We start from the raw sequence: 26,689 nt of genomic DNA on the forward strand, positions 1-26,689 counted from the left end.
GCGATATGAAATATTAACTAGCAATATATAAGAAACACGAGAAATATAATAATTTGTCGACTTTATTTAATCTTACGATTGGATTGAGATGGAATGTTCCTATAATAAAAATAACAAGAATTACGAAAAGTGAGATTATATTTCTATTTTCTTGTAAAAATAATAAATTTAAATTATTCTATAATTTTGCATTATAATTAATTCTGCAACGGGTGATTATTTAATTTTCTTAAGATAATTATATTTAAATTAAATTAAAAACTAAAGATTTATTATACATACTAGAATCATATGACAAAGATTATTGTTAAAATTCTTGATGTCATCGTTAACAAATTAATCGTCACTTTATTTATATCTTTTATATGAAACAAAAATCAGTGTAATTAAAAATATATACAAGATTATTGACGTCCGTATTTTTCTATATTTTATACGAAGTAATATACCGTTTGCATATTATACATTCTATATATCCTATACGAAAAAATCAATATGGTCTAATACGGTCTATATATATGTGGAAGAGAGTTCAAGGCAAATTCAGAGCTGAAAGCGTTGGCTTGTGGCCAACGCGCCCTGTTCATTAATCAGACACGCTTCGACGAGCTCAGGTGACAAAACGGAAGAAGATGCGCGACGATAATGCGGTTCGACGGAAAAAAAGAAAAAAAAACGTGCACGGAAATTCAGTTTCGGAGGAGCGGAATCGGGTAGTTTAGCGCCGTTACTGGAGGCCCAAGACGTCTGCGCCTGCCTGGCGAACCATCTCTGGCGAACGATCGGCGACGGCGCCGACGTCGGGACGGCTGCGGGATCTCCGGGGCGCGTCGGCCAGTGCGATATCGCCATTCGGCTGATGCGGGCGGAACATCGTCGTCGGCCTGTCGTTCGCATGGCGATCGGACGAGGACGTGCGGTGGTTCTCCACGTTAACGTGCGCTGCAAAATGTAAGTGGAAGCGACGAGAGAGAAAACGTTCTCCTTTTTCGTTCTTTTTTTTTTCGCGTCCGCGATTTGCGGACGGGAAATTATTTTTTAGAAACGGAGCTCGATCTAACGCGGAGCAATCTTGAGTTACTTTTTCCTCCACGAATTTTTAATGCGTCTTTTTCTTTCTTTTTCGTATTTGAAATCGATTGAAATTTGTGTGAGTTTAAAGAGCTTTCCCGAGTATCGAAAAAATAAAAGTAGTTTTTTTGATAGAGCTCGTTTATTAGTTTTCTCGATTAGTTCTTCTAATTTATCGATGCGATATTGCGTGGTTTCCGCAAATCAACTTTCGCAAATAATTAATTGAATTTTATCTATTTCCGCGCAAGTGAGTTAATCTCTTCGAAACAATCGATGTGTTTTTTTTTTCTTTCTGGATCGCGAGGTAAGAAATTACACATTTTCCATTAAAATTGTGTAAAATCGCGGTATTAAAAGCTTTTCTTGCTCTATCAAAAATTAAAGCAGATTTTTCCAAATTAATTAATCGAATTTTCTCCATGATTTTAAAGTTATTAAGATCGATGCGTATTTCGAGTCGATATTACGATCGAATTCACTTCGGAGTAGCAGCTCGACAAGGTCAGTACTATCGTGTACGTCTTATCAAAACAGGTTGGCCACAGATGGTAAACCATGCATTTAATATCGCAGCTGAGTACAAAACTTTCCGATCTCCGAGAGAAAATAATTCGTTGTTATTATTCGTGTCTTTGCACCTCTCGGCAACTCCATTCGTATTTCAGAAACATTGCGTAATTGTAACTAAAATGCGCTCGAGAAGTTTAACAATTTTACATAATGTTTGCATAATGAATTGTTCACTGTGATATTTGATTTAATAACAAACTTTTCTAAGAGATTTTCCACCTCGATCAATTGTATAGTCAATTTTATTGCCGTATTAAAACATTTCCTTCGCGTCAATATATCGATTTCGCTTATAGAATTTTCCAACTTGCATAATCTTTTAGATTAATGTGCAAAAGCTTCTACTTTTAATTATGAAATTGGAAACCTTTTTAGTGCTATCGATTTCGAGTATCGCAAATAAATTTATATATATATATATATATATATATATATATATATACATGAAAGCTATATATGGATATCTCTTTAAAATTGAAAAATTTAATGTCTGATTTAATGACATGATTTAAACTTTAAAATTGACTTTTTTAATTTCTTCATCATTCAATGCATTATTCTAAAATTGAAGGATTTACTACGATGTAGTTCACTTTTAGGAAAAATTGATTTTTAAACCGAACTTTCTCAACTCTCTTAAAATATTACTCTTAAACTTTTCTCAAATTTTTCTCATATAAAGCAAAATTAATTCACTGAATTCTCAAATTGATCGCCTCTCGTGCATCAAGGCGAATATCAGAGAAACGTCTGAAAAACGTTTAAATAACGAGAAAAACGGAAAAGGATCTAATCATCTCTAGCGAGTTTTTCAGTCAAGTGTAAAACGCTCGGAAAAGCGGAAAAGTTCTTTAACGTCGATTTTGCGTTGTAAAAGGCTTTAACGAACGTCAAGTCCGCGTACTGTTCCTGCCGTTAATCGCCTGTCGTGTCGACAGTACGATGTAATCACACGGAAATACGTGGCTTCGTGTGCACACATGACGTTCGCTTCCTCGCGTTATGCGGCGCGAAATATGAGCTCGATATCGCGAGAGAATTAAACGGGGCACCGGTCGCCGCGCGCATGCAATACCCGCACTCGCTCTCGACACGGTGACACAGATATCCTTTTGGGTCTTCGGAATCATCGATCTCTCCGAGTTGTCGTTCCGACTGCTGTCCTACGGTCCCTTCATTCCTCTGCGTTCTTCCTCAAGCTCCGTTTTCCCCTTGTGTTTCGGAAAACTTTCCGTCATTAAGAAAGTTAATTTATAATAAACGTGTCCCGCAGTTCTGAAATAATTATCCTAATGTAATTATATAGTTTTTAATTAATCTCGACCTTATTTTAGGGACATTTTATATATTGTGAAATTTAATTGTCTAAAGATATAGGATAAACTCGGGTAGGATGGCCATGGTTTTTTAAAATGTAAAGAACATACTTTTATTTTTATTATTTTTTAATAGTGTTTGGCAAATTATTTTCACTGAAGCTTAAATTATGAAATATTATCGAAATTAAAAGGAAAATATTTAATAGAAATTTTATATTATCAAAATAGTACAACTTAAGCGTTGGCCATCTTACCAACTTTTAAAGAACAGATGACCATAGTGACGGAAAGATGGCCATAATATTTATAAAAAAATAGTGAAAACGAAAATAAAAATTATAGGTCAATATAACAATTTACATATCTTTATAATATATCTAACGTCGATTACGGTATAGCTTAACTGTAATTTATTCGACGTTGGAACAGTTTTTAGTGGACACATGAAAAACTTTGCAGGTAGTAAAAATATGTTATTAGATTCATAATATCGTTATTTCGAACAATGTATGCACATAAACTACTGTAAATATCGATTATCTTTGATAATGACTAAAAAAGCTCACTAGCGATTATTGGAAAAATTACAGCCTATGGCCATCATATCCTAATTTACCCTAAGTAATAATCACCGGAAAGACATTTTCCTAAGAAATTATTGTCACTTTACTCAAAAGGTCCACTATTAAAGATAATGAGATAAAAAAGTGGGATATCTCTGGTATAAATTTACACAGATATCCTTTTGGGTCTTCGGAATCATCGATCTCTCGGAGTTGTCATTCCGACTGCTGTCCTACGGTCCCTTCATTCCTCTGCGTTCTTCCTCAAGCTCCGTTTTCCCCTTGTGTTTCGGAAAACTTTCCGTCATTAAGAAAGTTAATTTATAATAAACGTGTCCCGCAGTTCTGAAATAATTATCCTAATGTAATTATATAGTTTTTAATTAATCTCGACCTTATTTTAAGGACATTTTATATATTGTGAAATTTAATTGTCTAAAGATAAAAGTAATAATCACCGGCAAGACATTTTCCTAAGAAATTATTGTCGAACTTTAGTCGAAAGATCCACCATTAAAGATAATGAGACAAAAAAGTAGGACACCTCTGGTATAAATTTAATTCTCCTCGGGGGTGACAAAAGTTTAATCGTTTGAAAATGTTTTACAAATAGGAGAAACGAGAGAGAGCGTTAATTAACTGTGTAAATACCCGATTTATTTATTCGCAGGTGAAATAAATAAACGAGATAATGGTACAATCATGATTCAAGTTGAAAACGATCCTGAAGAGAGTTCAGCGGCTCGGCTGTTCTGTATATATTGTGTACAGCGGTGACACAGCTGTATATATATATATACATATATATATATATATATAAATCACAATCATGGATATACAGAAGAAGTTTCTGTGTCCCCGTTTGGTGGATTATCTCGCTATTGTGGGGATCAGAACGCCTGCTGCCTCTCGTCAGCCCGTACAGGTATAGTACACTTGGAAATAAGCTTTGCAAAATTTTACATCTACAAAAAATCGCGATTAATGTATAAAGTAAATCTGTATATTTATTTTCTTAAAAACCTGAAATATAAAAGAGAAATTTGATTAAAAAGAAAAGATAATATATAACAATCTTTTACTGTTCGATAGGTCCCGGAATTGCTACGCAGATATCCGGTGGAGGATCACAAGGATTTTCCTCTGCCTTTGGATATGGTTTATTTCTGCCAACCGGAAGGTTGCAGTAGCGTGGGACCGAAACGCACGGCCTTACGAGAGGCGACATCCTTCACCTTTACTCTTACTGATAAAGATTCAGGTTCGACATCTCTTCCATACATGCATATATACGTTGCATATATAAAATTGTCAAAGTCTATACATAAAGATTATTTGGAAAAAATGCAGGAAGAACGCGCTACGGGATCTGCGTGAATTTTTATCGACCTATGGAGAGGGCGGGGGTCGTAGCTGGTGGAGGAATTTCGCTCAAGAGGGAAAAATACAACACCACGTTTCGAAGGGAGAGCTGGAGGAAAAGTATGGAGAGAAGCACAGATTCTGCTTTTTCTAGGTGAAATGGCTTATAATTATTTGCTCCTTCTCAGTTTAATCTCTTCAATCGACTAAAGAAAAAATTAAAAAAAAAGTATAAAATTATAAAATTAAATTATTAATTTAATTATAAAAATTAAATAGTTCTGTTATATATCTTTGACACGTAATAACACTAAAATAAACAACAAGAAAGCCTTCCTAAAACTTGTAATCTAAAATTTAAAAAAGTTTGCATATTTTAAAAACGATTTAAGTGACTCGCGTGTATAATATCGATAGTTCGAGCGTTTCGTTTATAAGACTGTATCTCTAGCCGTTCGTTATAGCGACTATAGGAGCAGTGCGGTAGGTCCTAGTGATTCTGAGAGAGATTGCTCCAGCAGCAGAAGGGATTCCGATACCCCGCAAGTCCCCCATGCTCCGAGATTGGAATTCATCGCACCGAGCGGAGACAGCGAGAGCGGCGGCAGTCATTCCCCATCGCCACGTGCTTCTCGAAGACGTCAGGTCGATATTTTTTATCATCCTTAATCGATTAATGTATCTTGCGCATGAAATAACTTTTATTATTAATGTTTTATAATTATATATTATAAAAAGTTTTATTTAGAAAAAATAATTATTATTATGAAGAATAATTTATTTAAAAATTCTATCGTCTTAAAACAATTAGAGACAAGTTTTTATTTTTTCTTTAACCGATGCTCACAGAGTATTTTATAATATTTTCGACAGAGGGTTCGCAATCATTCCTTGACCTCGCTCTGCATCATTTCGCATCATCCGTTCTTCTCAATGTTCCGGGAATGTCTTTTCGTTTTGAAGAAGATCATCGACGCGTGCAACGAGAGTTTCTCACCGCAAAAAGTGGGAGCTTCTCGACAGACCAACAGGTATATTAAGATCTCACCTTATATATATATATATATATATATATATATATATATTTTGTGAAAATATTTACAATCCATTAAACGCAAAATCCTTTCTTACAGAGACACGGTATGGAGCGTTCTTACAGGCCAAGCTCTGGGGGATACGCCGTCCATCGTGCTTCATGACGTTCGAGAGATCGAGACGTGGATATTACGCTTGCTCAGTAGCCCTGTTCCTGTTCCGGCGAAGACACGCGTCGAGGTCGAGATAATATCGCCCAACTTGCAGCCTCCGTTGTGCTTCGCCTTGCCAGATCACACCAGGTTCACCCTAGTCGACTTTCCTCTGCATCTACCGTTAGAGCTACTCGGCGTCGACATATGTCTGAAGGTTCTCACGCTGATCCTCTTGGAGAATAAGGTACACGAACATATATAAATAATGGGAAAACATGAAAGGCACAAAGAGCTAGATGAGGGAGCGCAAATAAAAACAACGTTTTGTAGTAAAACAATCAGACTTTATTTTCAATTATTTTCAATTGAAAATAAAGTTTGATTGTTTTACTACAAAACGTTGTTTTTATTTGCGCTCCCTCATCTGGCGCTTTCATGTTTTCCCGTAATTTTAATTTGTGAGCCTTTCAGCCTTTATTACATATAAATAAAATATAAAAAGAATAAATATATCATTAACGTTGAAAAAATATATCATTGACCGTCTAATAAAATATGTACTTTGACATTATTATATATATCTAGTGAACGGATGAAACTCGTAATTGAAATTTAATTTTCAGATCGTACTTCAGTCTCGAGATTACAACGCTCTGTCTATGTCAGTCATGGCATTCGTCACGATGATCTACCCGTTAGAATACATGTTTCCCGCGATACCCTTGTTACCCACGTGCATGAGTTGCGCGGAACAATTACTGCTCGCGCCGACACCCTTCGTGATTGGCATACCCGCGTCCTTCCTGCTGTATAAAAAGAACTTTAGGATGCCTGATGATATTTGGCTTGTGGATTTGGATAGCAATAAAATAACGGCACCGAGTGCTTTGAGCGAAGACAGTCTACCGCCGTTGCCGGAACCGGAGGGTACCATCTTGAAGAATCATCTGAAACAGGTAATACAAGATCGTCTGCAGCGACTGACGATATAAGCTCTCTTAAACTTTCATAACTATAAAATGAAAACGAATATTAAACGAAGAATGAAACGTGTTTAATGACTTATTACCCTCATCGCAGGCAATGCAACTGATGGATCAAGTTGGCTCTGGTGTAAATATTTATTACAATTCTCAGTCCGCTTAATGGCATATTCTTTATTTCGTAGTTAGCGGCATGCATGATGTTATCACGTAAGAGTCGAATCGACTCTAGTAGCGCCACACGCCTTTACCAAAGTACTAGAATAAAAATTATAAATAATAGCAAATAGAAATAGCAATCGTAGAAAAAAAGATTTGCAGTTTCTCTTTTCGTTAAAAGTCGAAAATTTTTAGTCAATATTAGATAAAAAACATTATTTCGTAAATCGCCCTCACCGCTTTTTGTTCGTAGACTAGGTGGTTTAGTGGAAGTAGATTTAGAAATAAAACCGCAATAGAACAATGAGCGTCGCAATAAGCCGCAAGCGTTAATTCAATTTATTCACCATTTAATTAAATTTCCAGGCGATGGCCAGTCTGACAGGCCCACCATTGCTCCCTCAGGACATCTCGTCACGTCTCTCTTTTCAGGCACCAAGTAGGAGAGAGAGCGTTGCATCGCACCAGTCCACTTTAAGGTACAATTTAATTTTCTCATCTATTTAAATAGATATTAATATCAGAGTAACAATAAGATTATTAACGATAGAGTAAGTCAAATTGTAACTGTCGACGAATTTCATCTTTTTTTTTTTAATACAAAATTGTTAATCTATATATATATATAAATTATCTTTTATTAATTGCTTGTTTGAACATTTTAATAAAATCGATTATCTTACAGTGTAGCTTCGACGAAGCACAGACCGAGCGTCGATCAGTGCATGCACATTCAGCACATCCCGCTGAATTCGCCGAGCGTGAGCTCTTCGTCGAGTCCTCCTCGTCGGCCGTCGATGTCGCAAACGGTCGGTGGATCCGGGCCGGCCGGCCCGTATCCGCTGAAGGCGGTCGGACAAAGTCCGGCGCCCTTCAATCCGTTCATCTACGGAAACGATGTGGACTCGGTGGACATTGCCACGCGGGTCGCCATGGTGCGATTCTTCAATTCGCAGAACCTGCTGGCCAACTTTACCGAGCATACGCGCACCCTGCGGCTGTACCCCCGGCCGGTGGTCGCCTTCCAGATCAACTCGTTCCTTCGCTCGCGACCCAGGAAGAGTAGTTTCCTCAACAAGTTTGCGCGCACACAGGCGGTCGAGTTCCTGGCCGAGTGGTCTCTCACCCCGAGCAACGTGGCTTTCCTCCGGGTGCAGACAGGGGTGTTCGATCCCGCGCAGATCGGCGACAAGCCGCGCTGGTACGCGACCAATCTCGAACCGATCTACTTTCCCGTCTGGGACTCCAGTAGCTCCCTGGCGAACGCCTTGAAGGCGATGAGGGAGCACGAAAGCCAACCTACGGACGAGAGCGGCTCCGACTCAGAGGGTGCCGAAAGCACGAGTTCCTCCTATTCCTCCTTGAGCGATTTACTCTCTGAAATGGCCTCGTCTGATCTATCGCCAGGCAAGTATTTTAGGATGAAAGAGAAAAGGTTCTACTTGTCCTGCAATAAAATTTATAAATGATTTTATAAATTTTAATATTATAATACTTTTTAAAATGTACCTGTTTTGTATTATTTCATTTTTTTATCATATCAATACATGTGATATTGTATTGATATAAATGTTTGAAAATTATGCGGTTAAATATTTGAATATAATTTAAGATTTAGTATCGTAATTATTTATTGTATTTTTAAATGTTTAATTTTTTTTTTTTTTACGTAGGTTACAATTGTCCACAAATGAGCCAACCCCAACAAATGTCACTCTCGGTGGATCCGAAGAACGTCTACAATCCTCCGAGTTCCCTACAATATCCAGGAGTGGAAGAAGATTCGCCAGTACGACCCGAGAGTCCACCGAGCACTTCTTCTAGTCACAGCGATCTGAGCAGTCCGAGCTTTAACAGGGATTCCGAGCTTGAATTAAATCCGAAAGTTCACGAAAGCTCGCAGTCTACTAACGTAAGTGTATAAGTGTTTTTTCGCAATCTCTTTTGTCTCTCTCTCTCTCTCTCTCTCTCTCTTTCCTTCGCTATATGCACTACTTTTTATATGTTAATGATACTTTAAGGATAACTTATATATATGTAATCACATTGTGCAATCATATATATATATACATATATATATATACACACACGCGACAAATCTAAAAATCTAAAAATTAAAAGCAATTGATTTTCTTGATTATTGTTATAAGAAACACATAACAGTAAAATTTTATATCATTAAAAATTTTTAAGATTGATAATATTCATCATAATTTACATCGAAAGTAATTGGTTTTCTTTTTATATTACTAACAATAAATATTTTTTTTGATATCGTTAAAATAATTGGTAAACTTTTTTTACATCGGCGCACGTGATAGGTGGTTCCTATATGAAACCGATAAAAAGAAAGACACTGAAAAAAAAAAATACGTTATGATGATTTATAAATTAATGTCGGATTAGTATGCTAACGAATTACTTGATCATAGGATAAAGAGGAGGGTGGTAGCTTTGAGTCAGACTCCGCGTCGACAATAACACCGCGCACAATCCTGAGCGCGCAAAGTTCGGTAGGACAGTTCACAGGGATGGGATCTTTAAGCACTCAATCTTCGCTCAACGAAACTGAACGTCCTGCCGCTCCTCACAGGACCTCGCGTGTCAGTAGATATGTCACCCCTGTGAGTCTCATCTCCATGTTACCTTTAACTACTCTGTCATTCGAATGTCTCTACGCTCGAGTTTAACACTTCGGGTTGATGCATGATAGATGGATTGAACGGGAGGAATTTGTGAAAGTATGTGGAATGCTTGTCCTCGTCATCTCCTCTTCTTCTTACCTATTTTTCGTCAAGGATATATATCTGTTTGAAGAGAATGTCAGCTTCTCCATTCTTGATTTCTGTTTTATATCCAAAATTCGAGAATCGTTTGTGACTTATTTTTACATTTCTTTCCTCTTTCTAGACACCTTTACTTTTTTTTTTTTTTTTTTTTTTTTGCTGCATGCTCATCTTTGAAGAAACGAACGTACAGATCCCATTCATATTTGGCACTAAATGTAGTTTCATAAATTTTTTTTCTCTGATTTCTAGTTTGTGTATCGCACCATTTTTTTTTATCAGCTTGAATACACGATTTATTATATTGCACATTATTTTCTCTTTATTTCTTCAAGATATATTATTGCATATTGAGATAGTCGTACAATATTACACGTTTTTTCACATAAATGTCATTTACATAAAATATACAGATACATTTACATACATATTTTCTCATCTCTCTTCTAACGACACAGGTTCACGAATTTTAACTGTTATGTGTAAATTTAATTATATTATGAGTTAAATAAGTTAAATTTTCAGAAACACAATCGATATTCTCAATACATACACATACAAATATGATGCACTATTTAAATCACAGTAAAAATAATGACTTTCTTTATAGATATAAGTTATATCGTTAAGTACAGTATATTTTTTATCTAAGCTTGTACGCTTTAACGTGACGTCTTGTATTGAAGCATGACTAAACCTTATTGTTCCGTATTTTAAATATTAAGATATTACATATAAGTATTTCATAAGTTATGTATCAATTAATAAGTAACGTTCTAGAGAAAGAAAAGAAGCATTTCTATTAAAATAATTTTCGAGCCTTTTAAAATCCTACGTTTCTAGTTAAAACATTTTCTATTATATATAACACATAGTTTATATATTGATATTATTAATTTATATTAATAACAAAATATTTAAGATGTTACATGTATATGTATTTTTTACCGTCTTGCATTCTCTTTCATGTTGACGATATAAAAATTTTCTAGCTACAGGTGAGAAGAGATTCGCGTATTCGATTTTTTGAGAGAAGAATGTTCGTTTCTTCAAGAGAATAAAGAATAGTTGTGAATGCTCGCGTACTTTTTTCCAGGTACCACCTACCGGGCCGGGTTTACAACGTCAGCCGAGCGTCGGCAACGTCCTGGCGAGGGCCTCCAGCTTCAGCACCACCGGCGGACCTCTTCTTCCGCGACAAATAAGCGCCGTCACCGATCATCATCACGAAGCGTCGATGACGCTTCAGCTTCAACGTCAGTCGTCGGCCGGATCGCCGATCTCGCAGAAACAGAACGACAGTAGCACGGTGCAACGGCAAAACAGCGGTGGCAGCAGCACCAGCACCAGCACCACCGCCACCGGAAACGGTGTTCTCCGACAGGGTTCGCAGGGCTCTCTGTTCGAGCAGATCGCCAGCCAAGCCAAGGACTTGGTACGCGAGACGACGAGACAGAGCAGTCAGGACGGTCTACTCGCACACATGGACAAGGTATTTACAAGGAAGGCGTTTCATGATGATGAGATATCCTGGTGCTAGTGTTCGTTTTTTAGAATACTTTGTATCATTGATGACTATATCATAGTTGGATTTTTCTTGATGATATTTGTTTATTCGATTTACTCTCCACCGTAGCTCAAGCATCAGGCGAAAGAAAAAATTACGGAGGCAGGCGAGGATAGTCTGTTCGCGCCGCTGGAACAAGTATGTTTTCTTGTAACATTCTCCTCTATACAACGTTGATAAAATTAATGTATGCTTAATCGCGAATTTTTTGACATTCCGATTAGTTAACTCAACAAACTAAGAAAGCGATGGGCGAGGCCACCAAATCGGTGCAAGAAGCGTCCAAGACCGCGCTAGAGGCCAGCAAAACTGCAGCGGGTGTCAGTAAAAATACTTTGGACGATTTAACGTATGTTGGCAAGAGCACATTGGGAGACTTGACAAAAAGTGCCAAAGAAGTCGCCGCGAAGAAGGGTTTGCTCAAGGTACAGAAAAAAAATCTAAAATTTTAGATTTGTAGACTTGCATTTTTAAATGATACCGTAAAAAGAAAAATCTATCCAAGACATCTGTCCATGTAATTTGTTTATATTTAGGGTCTCGGAGAATCGCAGCAACAATCGCCAGTACATGCACCACCGTCTCCCAATATGACGCAGCAGCGAAAGGATTCGGTCAGCAATCAGCTGGTCGCGTCGGACACGCGGACTGGTGTCGGGCGGGATTTTTTCAGCAATATTAGTAGCGATCTAAACGGATTTGCCGCGCAGACCAGCAGTATGTTTAGCGATCTGTTTGGTACGTTCATATTTTTCTATCGAGAATTATACGATTCATTAATAATTAATAATTAAGAATAATTCTAAATTTATAGTACCATATATATGTTATGTGATAAAATATGGGATCTAGAGGAGAAAATATATATTTTTCTATAAAAAAAATTTATGTTAATTTCTTTGACTTCCTCCGTGCGATATAAATTTTAGCGTTATATGGTAGTCATTAACGGTTTAGTGCATCGAGAAAGAAAAACAATAAAATTGTATCAAACTTACAGGTAGCAAAAATAATTCTAATCGAGGCAGTAGCTTCTTCCCGCAGAATCAGAAATCGAAAGAGAAGATAAATCCGATTCTTGCACCATTTCCTAAAGGTACGAATAATGACATTTTTACGATTAATTTTTCAAATCTGAAAATAAAGTTTGCATACAGCATAGTATAAATATGTATATTGACAGTTGCAGGAAAAACGGGATTAGTTGAACGTTCTTCGTTAATAAAACATTCGTCGCATAAAGTTAATCAGGAAGACGCGCAGAGAATGCAAAACGCGGAACGTTCTAGCACAAATAGCGACAATCAAGCCTTCTTGAATGATGTACGTATTTAAATATTAACTATCGCATAATCATTCTATTTAATTTTAATTCTTCCGACGAATCTCTTTCAGGTGGTGACACAAGTGTTGGCCGGCGAAGGTATTGGTTGGCTCAAATTGAACAGATTGAAGAAGCTAATGGAGGATGAAAATTATAGAGATTTGGTCGTGACGAAGTTGAATAAGGGTCTAAATAGAAAAATTAGTCCGGATGATCATATTGATGATGTGGTAAATTTTTCATTTAATTTTTTACTTTTCAGACATATAAATTATTTAAAAGAGTACATTATCATTTGCTAAATTTATTCTCATACATATTAAATACTATTTGCTTTGCTTTAATCTTTCACAGCCCATATCGAAACCCGTGTATAAGGGAATGTTAAAGTGCCTTCAAGCAGTAACGAATGGTCTTGCACACACCTATAATAATTTCGGATTAGGCGGGATGGCCTCTGTCTTCCAAATGATGGAAATCGCTCACACGCATTACTGGAGCAAAGATCTGTCTGAAAGTGGTTTCGACAGTTCTTTGATGTCGCAGGTATATTAATTTTCAATAGGCATATATTTTATCCGTCTATAAATTATGTGATGTAAAAGAATTTAAAATTTATATTTATTTAAATTTTTGCATATATATTTAATAATGAGAGAAAATACACACTTGTATTTTACAGGCATCTAGTCCGTTCGGCAGTAGAGAAAACTTGAAATCACCGCAATCTCCAAATCCACCTGATTTTACAGATAGTACGCAAAAATCGGGTATGTATCTCTCTTTCTAAATACATAAGAAAATTTGTATTAATTTTTATTGCACTACTATAAGTGAGATGAATTATTTATTTCTGTTAAACTTTAAGACGAACATCGAACTTGTCGATTTAAAAATGCTTGACACGTAAATAAATGCATATTATAAATTGATAATGTTTTTTGGGAAACATCAGAACTGCCGCAAGTACATTTGGACATGCCACAAGCACCGCCGACGGGAGACACGAGTCAATCGACTACGGACATGTTTCTAGACATGTTTACGAAGAAGGGGAAATTTCTAAGCAAACTCACTTCGTTTGATTCGGAGGTAGAAAGAATTTCCAGTTCATATCTCAAACTATATTCAGATAATATTATTTTAATATTTATTTTAAGCTCCAGTTTCAAGTTGATGGATAGTCTTTTTATATAACAGGTGTTGCAATAATACCGGAAAGGCGCAATTGTTGAAACTGATATTATACACGCCTCCATCCTAAAACAGACGAGAAGAGTAACTCTTTTTTTTTTTTTTTTTTTTTTTTAATAGATGTATACGCTATCGGCTTGACAGCTTCTTTAGTGTGGTTCCTCCTACAACCAGTAACGAAAAAAAAACATAATAAATGTTTGACGTTTGATTGTAACGTGCAACGCACACGTGTCATGTGTTTTTTAGAGTGGGCGGGGTGGTGGAACGGGAAGCAGCGAAGCTTTATCCACAGATGGAGGTAGCATTATCACTAATCCTGCTTTTCGGCAAGCGCACCAAGCTTCCTTCCGAAGCACCGTGTCAGATAGCGAGGTCGAGCAAGGCAATGTAAATTATCTACTGAATTAGTTTTACATATAGTTGTACATTTATATAATTGTTATATCTATATATATATATATATATATCACGTAGAGCGCAATGCAACACAACGCTAATAGCATCGTCCATTCTCGTAAAATTAATCGATGACAGAGTTCAACTCGATGCATATAATCATTATTCAGATCGTGTAACTTTCATGTGACATGTATGTTGTATATTAGCAAAATTAATGAATAGTATGACACTCGAATGCTTAAGCACTTCAGGAAATAAGTTTAGAGTTCCTTAAGTTCCTTTGACACTCGGCCTATTCGGATGTGTAGTTGAGACTTGACGCAACATGAGCTTCTTGTAGTTCCGAACACTCGAGTCGCACCAATACCTTTCATTCATTAGACAGGAACACGAATGGACGCTGATAGACCGCATAGAGAATTGTTATCGAAGGGTAATGGTGACGTATCTCTCACTGCAATTTAAATTACAATCATATTTGAAAATAAATTTTCTTACATACGTGATACGCAACCAAGTGTCTCCATACCTAATCAAGTTACCCTTTGACCGTAGAGAGATGGCATTATGTCGCAAATAGTTGTGAATAAATTTCTAGCTTGAATGCCAATCGATCAAAGAGGTCGAGCAAAGAGATATTCTCTCTTTTTGAAAAATATATGTATTATTGCTTCATTAAAATTTTTATAGATTTCGATTAGAATCTTTATCCTTGTGACGACAATTAATGTCGTTCTTAACCGATTCTGTGATTCTAGTTTCCTCGGCAAGGTAAGCAGCGTTCCGGCAGCGTTTGGTCCAGCAAATCATCTCTGAGTACCGGATTCCGTTACCACGGCGGAAGTTTGATACCTACCACAACCTTACCGAGTCCAGAAACTGCGAGAACATATCTCTTCGAAGGTATACATTCTTTTTACAACCGGATAAAAATATCCCAAATGACATAGCAATCACGATTGTTTGCGAATATTTACAAAGTTGATCACTTTCTCGCGTATTAATAAATTTTGAAATCGAAACGGTTATCGTAATTTTTTTTTAGGTCTGCTTGGGAAGGACAGATCGTCCCTGTGGGACGAAATGCAATTCTGGGAGGACGCCTTTTTAGACGCTGTGTCGCAGGAACGCGACATGATGGGCATGGACCAAGGGCCTGGAGAGATGGTGGAGAGGTAAAAAGAATATTCATAAAATATTCGAAAATAAGACAACACAAATTTTGAACAATAAATAATAAGATCACATTTTTAATTCAAAATTAAAAATTAGAAAAATATAGTAAACTTTGATTTTATTTCATTTATGTTATGATATATTATAATATAATAATGTGACCACAAAAAGATAAAAAATTTAATATAAAAATTATTAATATTTATATTGATATTAATTTATTAATATAAAAATATTATTAAAAAATATTACACGATACAGATACAAGAGTTTAAGTGATAGCGAAAGACGAAGGTTGGAACACGAGGAAGATAGACTCTTGTGCACTCTGCTGCATAATCTTACCGCCGTTCTGGTGATGTTGAACGTCGACAAAGGGGAATTAAAGCGAAAAGTGCGCAGATTATTGGGCAAGAGTCACATCGGCCTCATCTACAGTCAGGAATTGAATCTACTTCTGGATCAAATAAATAATCTCGTAAGTGTCCTGTAAGCAACTGTCAACGAACTGTAAGCGACCAACCCGCGTTCTTCTTTTTCTCCCAGCACGGAAATGACATCGACCTGAAGCCTCTGACGTCACGACAAATGCACCGACAATCGTTCACTGTACATTCGGGGGACGATGCTGAGGGTGACCTACGGTTCCTCGAGGTCCGCCACGATGGTCTCGTGCTGAGATCGGTAAACGGTGTGATAGTTGAGCGCTGGTGGTACGAACGGGTGGTCAATATGACATATAGCCCGAAGAATAAGGTTTTATGTTTGTGGAGGAGAAGCGGCAACGATACGGAATTACACAAATATTACACCAAGAAGGTATGTCTCTAAAAAGAAAAAAATTTTCTTTTATTCTATATATATATATAACATTTCTGAATAATTTTAAAACATTTATTATCTGAGAACAGAATAAAAACTTAAAAAAATGTGTAAAATAAATTAATTTTTTTAATGTAAATTTTATAAAATTCCAAATATGTATAATTTTATTTTTAAATATAGGTAGAAAAGAAAAAAAAAAATATATATATATATATATATATATATATATATATATATATATATAATACTTCAAATTAGACGAAAGAAGAAAATCTAAGGATTGCACCTAGATGCTGTCTAGAAAATATCAGACATGTAATGAAGATGTAACGATCATTTTTCAGTGTAAGGATGTGTACTATTGCATAAAGGACGCTATGGAAAAGGCGGCGGCTCGCGGACGAGGCGCGAACGTGGGTTACGAACTCGGCGGCGAGTTTCCGGTGCAGGACATGCGAACGGGCGAGGGTGGACTTCTGCAGGTTTGCATGGAAGGCGTCGGTCTTCTCTTCGCGAACAGCAAGGTATGACTCGCACATTCGTATAAAAGTCGCACATTCCTCTTACGGCTGTGATTGCGGTGAGAGAAGAATCGAAAGTTCGGTTCTCTCTCTTTCTCTCTCTTTCTCTCGAGGATTGTGCAAACTCATTTATAAATATATTTATATATATATAGTTCTTTTATATTTTACGTCCAATTGTTTGTGTCATGTTGAACCGCATTTGATATCATATATATTTATTTAGGACTTTGATTTGATAATTATTATCATCTTTCGCGCGTTATAAAATACCATATTTCTCGATTATATATATAATGTATCTTCTCTGGCCGATGCTATCGTTTTACTTCTTTTTATCAATGCGTATAATATAACATATTTATTTCAGCCAGATCAAATATATGTCAGAGAATATATTATGTTACCACGAGCTATGAGTTCGTTCAAAAAAAAAAAAAAAAAAAAAAAAAAAAGAGAGAAAAAAATGTTGTTTGTTTAAGTTTAATAAATGCAATCACGAGGTAGCATTAATAATACCTCGATATATAACATTGCTCGATGCTGAATAAATATTAAAAAATGGGACATTTTTTATTAAAGAGAAAAAGAAATGTACAAACACGCGACAACGTTAAATCTCGTCGTTTCTGTACCTATTTTTACCATTCATATTCTCTCGATCATCGAATATATATTCTCTCTCTGTGTTTTTTTTTCATTATTGCATTGATGCAAGGACCACTCAATATTATCTCCCACTGCTATCCACTACAATCTGCTTAATTAATTTATATCTTTGTACTGTGATTTATCACGTGGTCCGTGATAGGACAAATCGAGCTCGTCGAAAGGTAGTTTGCCCGGCAAAAATATTCACTTGATTTATTCTCAAATTCATTAAAAAAAAAAAGGTTTATGTATGATATCAGGATTTTTTTTTCTTTATACCTCACGAGGAAATAATCCGTGAAAATTACATACTTTACGCGTATTTCTAACATAAATTTATATCGGTACAATTAGAGTGACTATATAGAAAAAATAAGAAGATATCAATTTCTCACTTCAATAAGAGAAACAGACACTACAAACATAACTATGTGCGTATACACAGGATGTTGCAACGATCGCGTGTTTTCTTTTAATTACAACAGATTTTTTTAATCACTAAGTTCAATTAATTCTCTGATAAAAGTATATTCATGCACCGGTTTATTAATTATACACGCTGAAGATAATGAAATGGTTTCTGCAAATTAAATCTGAATGTATTAATATAATTTTTGGATGCATTTATATTATAAATATATAAAACACTATTTTCAAATCAATAATGTCAATATTGAGATATCTCTAGTTTGTCTTGAAAAAGAAGAGATTGTAAAAATAATAAAAAATTGTCTAAAAATTGTCAATAGAAATTGTCGAATGAAAAATTAATTCAAAATTAATCAAGAAAACTGTAGTTTTGAAAGAAAGCACACTTAATCTGAGACACTCTGTATACACACGTCATGGTACCTCACCCGAATATGGTCCACCTAAGCTTTGCGCATTTATTTTATTTGCTTTTAATAAAAATATTCAATAAATTATTTAATTCGGACAAAAAATATGCCCCAATGATTAGTTATCTCGTGGATGGCAGGACAATCACAAATAACAACGAGTGGGCCCTATTGGGAATAGGATGATCCATATATTTACACGCACATAACGCATTTCATACACATATGTAACTCCTTCTCAACCGGAAGAAAAGTTATACTTGTCGCTAAATATTTCGGAAATTCTGAATAATCTCTGATTAATTTCTCGCGATTGAAATCACGATACCGATATTCTCTCGGTTATTTTACTAGATAATATATTGTGTTCAGGCGTTATATAATCAATGTTTTCTTGCATGGAAGCTCGATGTGCAGTTGCAGACTCTTTTATCTGTATATTATATATATAATTATATATATTATATTACATTTATATATATCATATTATACATTTATATATATATATAGGAAATAAGGTATAGGGCGATATATATATAAGATTGTCTTTTTTGAACACTATACTCCTATATCTTATCATTTGTATTGAATGTTGGATGCTATTATATTTTTTCCATAAGTCTAACAACTCTTTTATCTGTCGTGGTCATATATACGCGAGGAAAGTCTATTCGTGGCTCGAGATGAGAAACAAAAAAAAAAAACAAAAAAAAAAAAAAAAAAAAAGAAGAAGAAGAGAAGAGAAGAAGATGTGTAAAGTGCGACAAAAAAAAATATCGCGACCATACACAAATCACTGTTTACTCCGGCTGCTTATTACTTTATCGCGACCGATAAACGGATCGCGGATATCTCATTCTATGTATATACAATATTGGCAGAATCTCGCGCGAATAACGAAATATCCATGGGATATTACGCGCTCGGGATTCCGTATATATATCCATTCTCTGGATGATCGGGATGATAGACTTTTCTCAGCTTGGGGAACTTTTGAGATGGTCCTTGAACAATGAATATATATATACCTTGCTGTTTATCCGATTGGCCATGACGTTAGGTGATAAAATGTAGCTGTAATATCATCGTGTACAGCTCTATCTATCTATTCTATCTCTATCTCTATACTACATATATATATATATATACTATATCTTAACTGAGTGGATAAATGCTGTTACCAAGGGTTTTAATTTTCTGTTTTTCTGTTTTCTGTTTTCTTGTCCCGTCCATCGACATTGCCCTGCGCGGCTGGGCAAACAGGATTTCGAGGTATCAAATCACAATATAAGTCATTGTTTGTTATATAAATTCAGTATATATGACTATATAATATACTCAATGTTGGCCGTGTTCCGGAGATGCTTATTTATTTTTACCATTACTTTTGGCCGTATATTATTATTATTATTATTATTATATACCATTATATACTATATATATCTACCTACATTCTTAAATTGCATTCGAATTCACTGATCTGCTCTGTCTATATCTTTACTGTTTTTTCTACGATCGATCGGTGTTAGTTGTAATATATATATATACGTATATGTATCTCCGTTACGATATATATATATAGCGTAAAGCGCTGATACCTAAATTCAGGTATTCAGTAATGATCAATGAAATGCAGAACAGTGTTTGCCGCATATATATCAAAAGTCCGACAACATACTTTATATATTGTATATCGTTTAGATGAAATATTTGTAAGTAGTGTTTAGTGCAACTTGTAGAGCGATGTTCGATTTGCACACACAATGCAACTATATATATATCTATATAGCCTAATCACTCGTACATGAAAGTATACACAGTATCATTACGTCACGATCATCATTACAGCTTTTACGTATATTTACACATCGTATTTTTCGGTAATCGCGGATTAATACGTCGAGAAAAAGAATCAATTCCAATTTTTCGTTATCATTATCGCTCGAGACGCGATAATATGATGATGTTTGTCACAATTTCATTCGAAAATCGATAATGTAAAAGTGTATCCTGATTTTCTATCAAATTTCTGAAAATAATTCTACTCCGCGAATCTTTGCTTTATTTTTCTTTTTTAATTTCGATTTTGAATTGAACACAAAAAAAAAAAAAAAAAAAAGGAATTAGCGAATTGTAGTTTGCAAATAAAACATAATGTGTGTAAAAGTCGATCTGTGTGTTTGTGAGGGCAAAAGTGTGTTGTAAAATTTATGGCTCATAAAAAGCCAACTCTTTGTGTAAAATTTCAGAGTGCAACTATAAACTATATACTTTATAGCAATATATATATATACTCGCGTAGTACCTTTCACAATCAGACGTCAACTGTCTCTTTCTTTTACGTCGACCAGTAAAATCGGGGGTGATATTTCTCAACAGATGAAATTAGATGGTGTTACGCAAAATTCAATTGACCCACATAATTAGAAGGAATGAATTAAACACATTATTCGAGTTACAAATAATTCTTCCATAACACTGAATAATTAATCGCGAGAGAATCTGCCGTGCTTCTTTGCAGATTTATATTAAATAAATACGGTTGTAGAAAACAGTAATAAATAAAAGATCTGAAAACGTAAACAGCTCTTTGAAACTTCAGATTTAAATATACGCGTATATTTATTCGAAATAAATAAGACACAGTCGTATAAAATGTGCTACCCGATTTATACGCGGTCATAACACACTCGTATATCGCTCGGAATTTACCTACACACTGCTAGTTATGTATAGTAGAGCAATAGTTTTTTCCTCGTGCTGTCTAGTGATCGTTCGACATCGTATCAAAGGGGATCATCTCCGAGATCATCGTGACGAAAAAGCTCGCGGTAGCCTCAACCTTGTCGCCACGATATATTATTATTACACTTTTCTGGCATGGCACTGCTAACATAATGTTCCTTGTTTACGACCTTGTTTACGATTGTAACCGAGATTCTCCGATATACATCCCCCCCCCCTGACAAGAGTGAACATTCGTTATCATGATATCATCCCCCGTCATTCCCTTTTCTCGATCTCTACTAACACCCTGACCCCCCCCCACCCCCCCCCCCCCACGATCGATATATGTATATCACGACCGTGCATCATTGTCGATCGAACCACGTCCACGTCGGTCTGTATTAGATGATACAATTGCACATTTAGCAAGTTATCGACGCTAAGCAATCAGTGACATTTTACGATTGAGTTTAGGCCATCTCCAGAGTTGCCTGCCGCTATATTTCGCTGATGCGCCTGCTGCTGCTGCTGCTGCTGCTGCTGCTGTTTGTCGTCGCTGCTGCTTTGCCGCTAGTCTCTCGCTTACAAATTGAGATTATGACTACTAAATAATGCATGATGTCTTTGATACATATTTAGTGGTAGAATAAATTTTAGATTGCTTATACGTCGCTTTGGCTTTTTCATTTTTACAAAACTCAGCAGTCACTTTTCTGGTAGATTTTAATTCTCTTGTAATATCAATCTGCTTCATTAATCTACAATTGACATAAAAATACACCTGTCTCAATATATTTTTATATGGCATGATTGCTGTGATTACTCTATTTTATGTAAAAAAAAACTTGAATTTTTAAATATATTTTTCTTCAAACTTGATTCTTTTTCAAATATCGCATGTTATACTAATTTTGTTCTAATAATATTTCATTTTTTTCCGTTTTATAATCCATAAAATCTATTTTTCGAAGATTTTTATGCAAAAGCTGAGTTTTGTGAGAAAATATTATTTATTGCTCACTGCTAAATTTGCGATTAAAATGTAGCGAGATTAAGCATGCTGTTACGAAGAGATTGTATTGCTATCAAAAAGAAATGTACATTTGCATGTAAAAAAAAAAAATTAAGATTTCAGTTATCTATACAATTTCATTTCTTTCTACAGTTTGCAAACTCGTACATTTTTACACGTGTAATGAATGACATGTTTCGATTTGAATATATTATGCATTAAATGTAACATATATATCATAAAACGATGTTTGTCACACGTGGCTGTAGTCGCAGCGAGATTATTTTTTAATGCAGTCTCCGTTTTTACAGAGATCTTTCATTCTCACGGAGATAGTTCGAAAAAACAAAATTATATATATGTATACTTGAAATCAAAGACGCGAATATCAAGATAATTTAAAAAATTACGCAAAAGTATAAAAATGTAAATTATTATTTTATTATTATAAATTATAAAATTATGCAAGAGTTTAAATTTATTTAAAACGAAACATCCATATATTTATTAGGAAAATGGAAGAAATATTATTTTTTCGCAATAATGCTGTACGAGTATTGCTTGGCATTTAATCTATGCAAGTCATAATTATACCTGTCTCATAAACGACGTATAATAATAATGATTATTACTATTCTAGATGTGCTACAACTAAAACTAACTCAACTAATAACTTTTTGTTCGATGTACATCACCGTACTTAATATCTTATTAATGATAAATAAAAAGATAATTTTAAATTTTATATTTAAAAAAAAAGAACTAGATACTAAATAAAAGATATAATTTTTCTAAATAAAGAAAATTATATACAAGAGAGCGATATGCAATTTTATTACTATATAATTATTTATGCGTAATTTTGTACGGTGACGTACATTAAATAAGGCAAACAATATAGGTGCGATAGTACGTGAAATACACTTTTTGTGTGCAACACCCATCGAATGCGTCTAAATTCTGAATAAAAAAATTATCCGAAATTAAATAATGAAGAAATTTGCAATCATAAAATTTATAAATTTACGAAATCAATTTTATATAAATAATTCATTCGTAAGATTAGCGCTCGAAGGGTGAAATAGACGTTTGTCGTCGAATGAGCTTATCGTCACAATCTCTACAATAATCGTCGTCACGCCTTTTAAAGAGCTGTCTGCACACACACACTCACATACAATTGATATCGTTAGATCGGCGCATAACAATAAATTAAGCCATAGAGAATCGTCAGAAGTGTGCATGATCGAGTAGATCCAGATCCGTAATGCGCGAGGCGCAGAACACTAACGTAAACCGATTGTTATTTGCAGTTTTTTGTAAGACTCGATCATATCCGCAAGTGCTTTACTCAAAAGGATGGAATCTTTGTTTTGGAAGAATTCAGTAAGTGACACATCGAATATTGCTTCGATTCACATACGCTTTTACATACGCCGTAGAGATACCTCGTGAAAAATAGAGATTCACGATAGCGATTCACGCTTCCGCAAATTAAATTGTAGCCTCGATACGTCGATATGTTATCAAGCACCTTTCTGTTTCAGATCCTAAAACTAGACAAGTAATTCAACGTAAATATAAGTCGCAAATGGTGAGTACATATTTCATAATTTTTTTCTTTTTTTTACATAAATATAGAATAATCGTTTCGGAATAAAGAGAAAAAGAAAGATACTTGTTCTTAGAGGAAATAAAGTAGAATAAAATGTCTGCGTTTTTATGAAAACAAAATTGTAATTTAATTCTATCAAAGTCACATTTATTTTATTAATCGTATATAATAATACTTTAGAATACTTATGTCAAAGAGCACTTAATAAATACATAAAATATGATTAAATTATGTACAAGTACATTTTTGAATTTTTAATTGATTGAACATATCCAAACATGAATAATCTCAAATTGCGTTAAAAAAGAGTTAAGAGATACACATTTTATGTTATCACTTTTAATTTTTTTTTCCGCTTTTACCACACATCTGTAGCTTTGTGTATTGTGTGACAGGCTGAAGAGGCGATTCGCTGCTTGCATAGAATATTTTCTGTTGCATTTACTCTTCATAAACTCCCGTTGGAGAGTCGTCACAAACATAAGCGCGAAACTGACACCTCATGAAGCTCTTATTCCTAAGTTATTTATCATTTCTTATACTTCACGTAAGTTCTTTTTCAATTGTTTTAAATAAACCTTTACATTTTAATTTGCAGTTTTCTAAATTACGTTGAGGAGAAATTTTTATAAATCAACTTTTATTTTTGGACAATAATTTGGAATAATTTAAAATTTCTTTCAAACTTGAATAATATATACATAAAATTTAATATATGTATTTCTATTAATTTTTCCGAAAATAAATTAGGTCCGCGAAATTTTTTACACATTTTTTATAAAGAAATTGCGAATAATTTGCGTAATATTTATATAACGACGTAAAATATTCCTCCATAGGCATCTGATATCTGCTATGCTGTTCTGTGCGTATTTTCTTACGTGGCGGCTGGTTCGGAGCAACGAAAGCAACAACAAGGCCAACAGCAACACACACAACGCCAACAACAACAACAACAACAACAACAACAACAGCAGCAGCAGCAGCAGCAGCAGCAGCAGCAGCAGCAGCAGCAGCAGCAGCAGCAGCAGCAGCAGCAGCACACTTTGCATCCGAATGATCAACGTCATCAACAGCAGCAGCAGCAGCAGCACCATCAAGCTCGGCATCCCCATCAACAACAGAGACAAGAGCAACCCCAATCGAGCAATGTAACAACCCAAATGCACAGAAATACACAGCTGGACCCTTATCCCCGTCAACACTGACGCCGGCAAAGACACTCGCTTCCCTTCATTAGCATCCACGACAAAAATAGTTGCGCCCCTTACGCCTGTTTACCCTGGGTATAAGTGCGCTATCCTTCTCACAATTAATTTGGAAATTCGATCGAATGTGGGCAAAATAATGGTAACATTCTACTTTCTCAAAGAAATATATTTTCTTCTACTTTTTCTTCTTCAAAAAGGCGCCATATCAACGCTCTTCCTTTCCGGAAGTGAAATCACTTCGTGAAAAATTGTAATAATTAAAAAAACGTGAAAAAAATCATATCTATTCTCAGTTCAATTCGTTAATATTAGACTTACGGCGCAAATTTTTATTCGGAGTTAGTCTTGCGTAGTTAATGTGATAACTATTCTATTCTTGTATTCATTCGCGTACACGTGGACACGCGTGTATGCGTCACCTAAAGCAATTAAATACAATAACTATTCGTAATTGGCGGTACAATTTTATATAATATACGCCGCATATAGAGATCGTAATTATAATCGTTTTGCGATGGTAAAAAAAATATTTATTTTAGCTCGTATCTTGAAGCAAGAGTGGTTGATGTCGAGTGACAAACGCCAAATCGTGCGATTAACTCGCAAACTTTTTAATTACCGCGTACGAAATTACTCTTGTCATTTTTAGATATTTAAACTTTGTGACTGAAATATTAGATAATGTCAAGTGACTTTTATCCGTTTTCGCTATCTTTCCTTTCTTTACGTTTCTAATCGAATTTTTAGGTGATTTATATTCCTTTCGTCGACTGTACTGAATAAAATATCGCAATGTTAGGGAAAATCTGTTGTGCGTAAGATGTGTAGAAAAACATACTTATATCGTTCTATATCTCGAATAACTTGCACGGTAGTCATTCTTTTGTACGGTTTCGAATATGGAAAAAAAAAAGAATTTCCCTCGACAGCTCGTAGAGCTCGTTTTAGGGTACATGTAATGTTCCCAAAGTTCTAGGCATTATATGTAATATAATGTAATTCTGTAAAAAAAAAAAAAAAAAAAAAATGTTTTCGAAACCTAAGATGACACATTTCTGATACCGTGAAGATTTACATTCTGTGTTTTCTTACGATTAGAATTGTTGTAATTAAGTATCGGAAACTGCGTTAGCAACGAAATCGCGATCGCGATAGTCAGAATCAACATTAAGAATGCGAAGATATGTTTCTCACGAAAATTAATACTGTCCTTCTTTCTTTGTCGCATTTTTCGATATTTGTTATGTTAAATATGTATACACGTAAAAAAAGAAACAATATAAAAAGAAACGACAGACCAGCTTAGGAAAGATATATATACACTAGTCGCGAACTCAGCGTGAAATAACTGTAGCGTACGTTACATACAGATATCAGAAGAAATGATATATTTTCTTGTAACGTATAAGAAGCGTATAGATATTTGTAAAAAGGTATAGGATTTGTAAATAATAATTGGCGATATAGTAAGCGGTACGACCAGCATCAATTTTTATTTCTCGTCTTTTAATACGATTATACATATTAGAGCTCGTTCATCAGCTGAGTTGGAGAGAAGTGCATTTCTAAGAATAAAAGAGAGCGAGAGAAAGAGAGAGGATATGTTCTCTTCTAAATAT

At 35.0% G+C, this 26,689-nt stretch overlaps 1 protein-coding gene across 7 annotated transcripts; it reads left to right on the forward strand.

The window, feature by feature from the left end:
- Window positions 1–806: 806 nt before the first annotated feature.
- On the forward strand, window positions 807–26,430 carry Rab3-gef (Rab3 GDP-GTP exchange factor). Of its 7 annotated transcripts, XM_072902913.1 has the most exons (34): window positions 807–951; window positions 4,197–4,451; window positions 4,619–4,787; window positions 4,877–5,042; window positions 5,353–5,533; window positions 5,762–5,919; window positions 6,022–6,322; window positions 6,702–7,034; window positions 7,159–7,191; window positions 7,587–7,699; window positions 7,906–8,627; window positions 8,894–9,132; window positions 9,653–9,844; window positions 11,103–11,498; window positions 11,643–11,711; window positions 11,798–11,998; window positions 12,110–12,311; window positions 12,574–12,669; window positions 12,757–12,896; window positions 12,969–13,127; window positions 13,252–13,443; window positions 13,580–13,667; window positions 13,853–13,989; window positions 14,341–14,481; window positions 15,252–15,396; window positions 15,539–15,668; window positions 15,931–16,147; window positions 16,216–16,488; window positions 16,839–17,018; window positions 19,769–19,777; window positions 23,558–23,630; window positions 23,792–23,838; window positions 24,255–24,406; window positions 24,699–24,810. In XM_072902913.1, exons 2-33 carry the CDS (start codon window positions 4,356–4,358, stop codon window positions 24,363–24,365), a joined length of 5,709 nt encoding a protein of 1,902 aa, XP_072759014.1. In that variant the 5' UTR covers window positions 807–951; window positions 4,197–4,355; the 3' UTR covers window positions 24,366–24,406; window positions 24,699–24,810. The 7 variants fall into 7 exon arrangements, with proteins under 7 accessions (XP_072759014.1, XP_072759007.1, XP_072759009.1 ...); XM_072902906.1 differs by lacking the exon at window positions 24,255–24,406 and having other exon boundaries at window positions 808–951; window positions 24,699–26,430; XM_072902908.1 differs by lacking the exon at window positions 24,255–24,406 and having other exon boundaries at window positions 808–951; window positions 5,362–5,533; window positions 24,699–26,430.
- The last annotated feature ends 259 nt before the right edge of the window (window positions 26,431–26,689 follow it).

The sequence above is a fragment of the Anoplolepis gracilipes genome, chromosome 12, assembly GCF_047496725.1.
Source record: "Anoplolepis gracilipes chromosome 12, ASM4749672v1, whole genome shotgun sequence".
NCBI classification, from domain to species: Eukaryota; Metazoa; Arthropoda; class Insecta; order Hymenoptera; family Formicidae; genus Anoplolepis; species Anoplolepis gracilipes.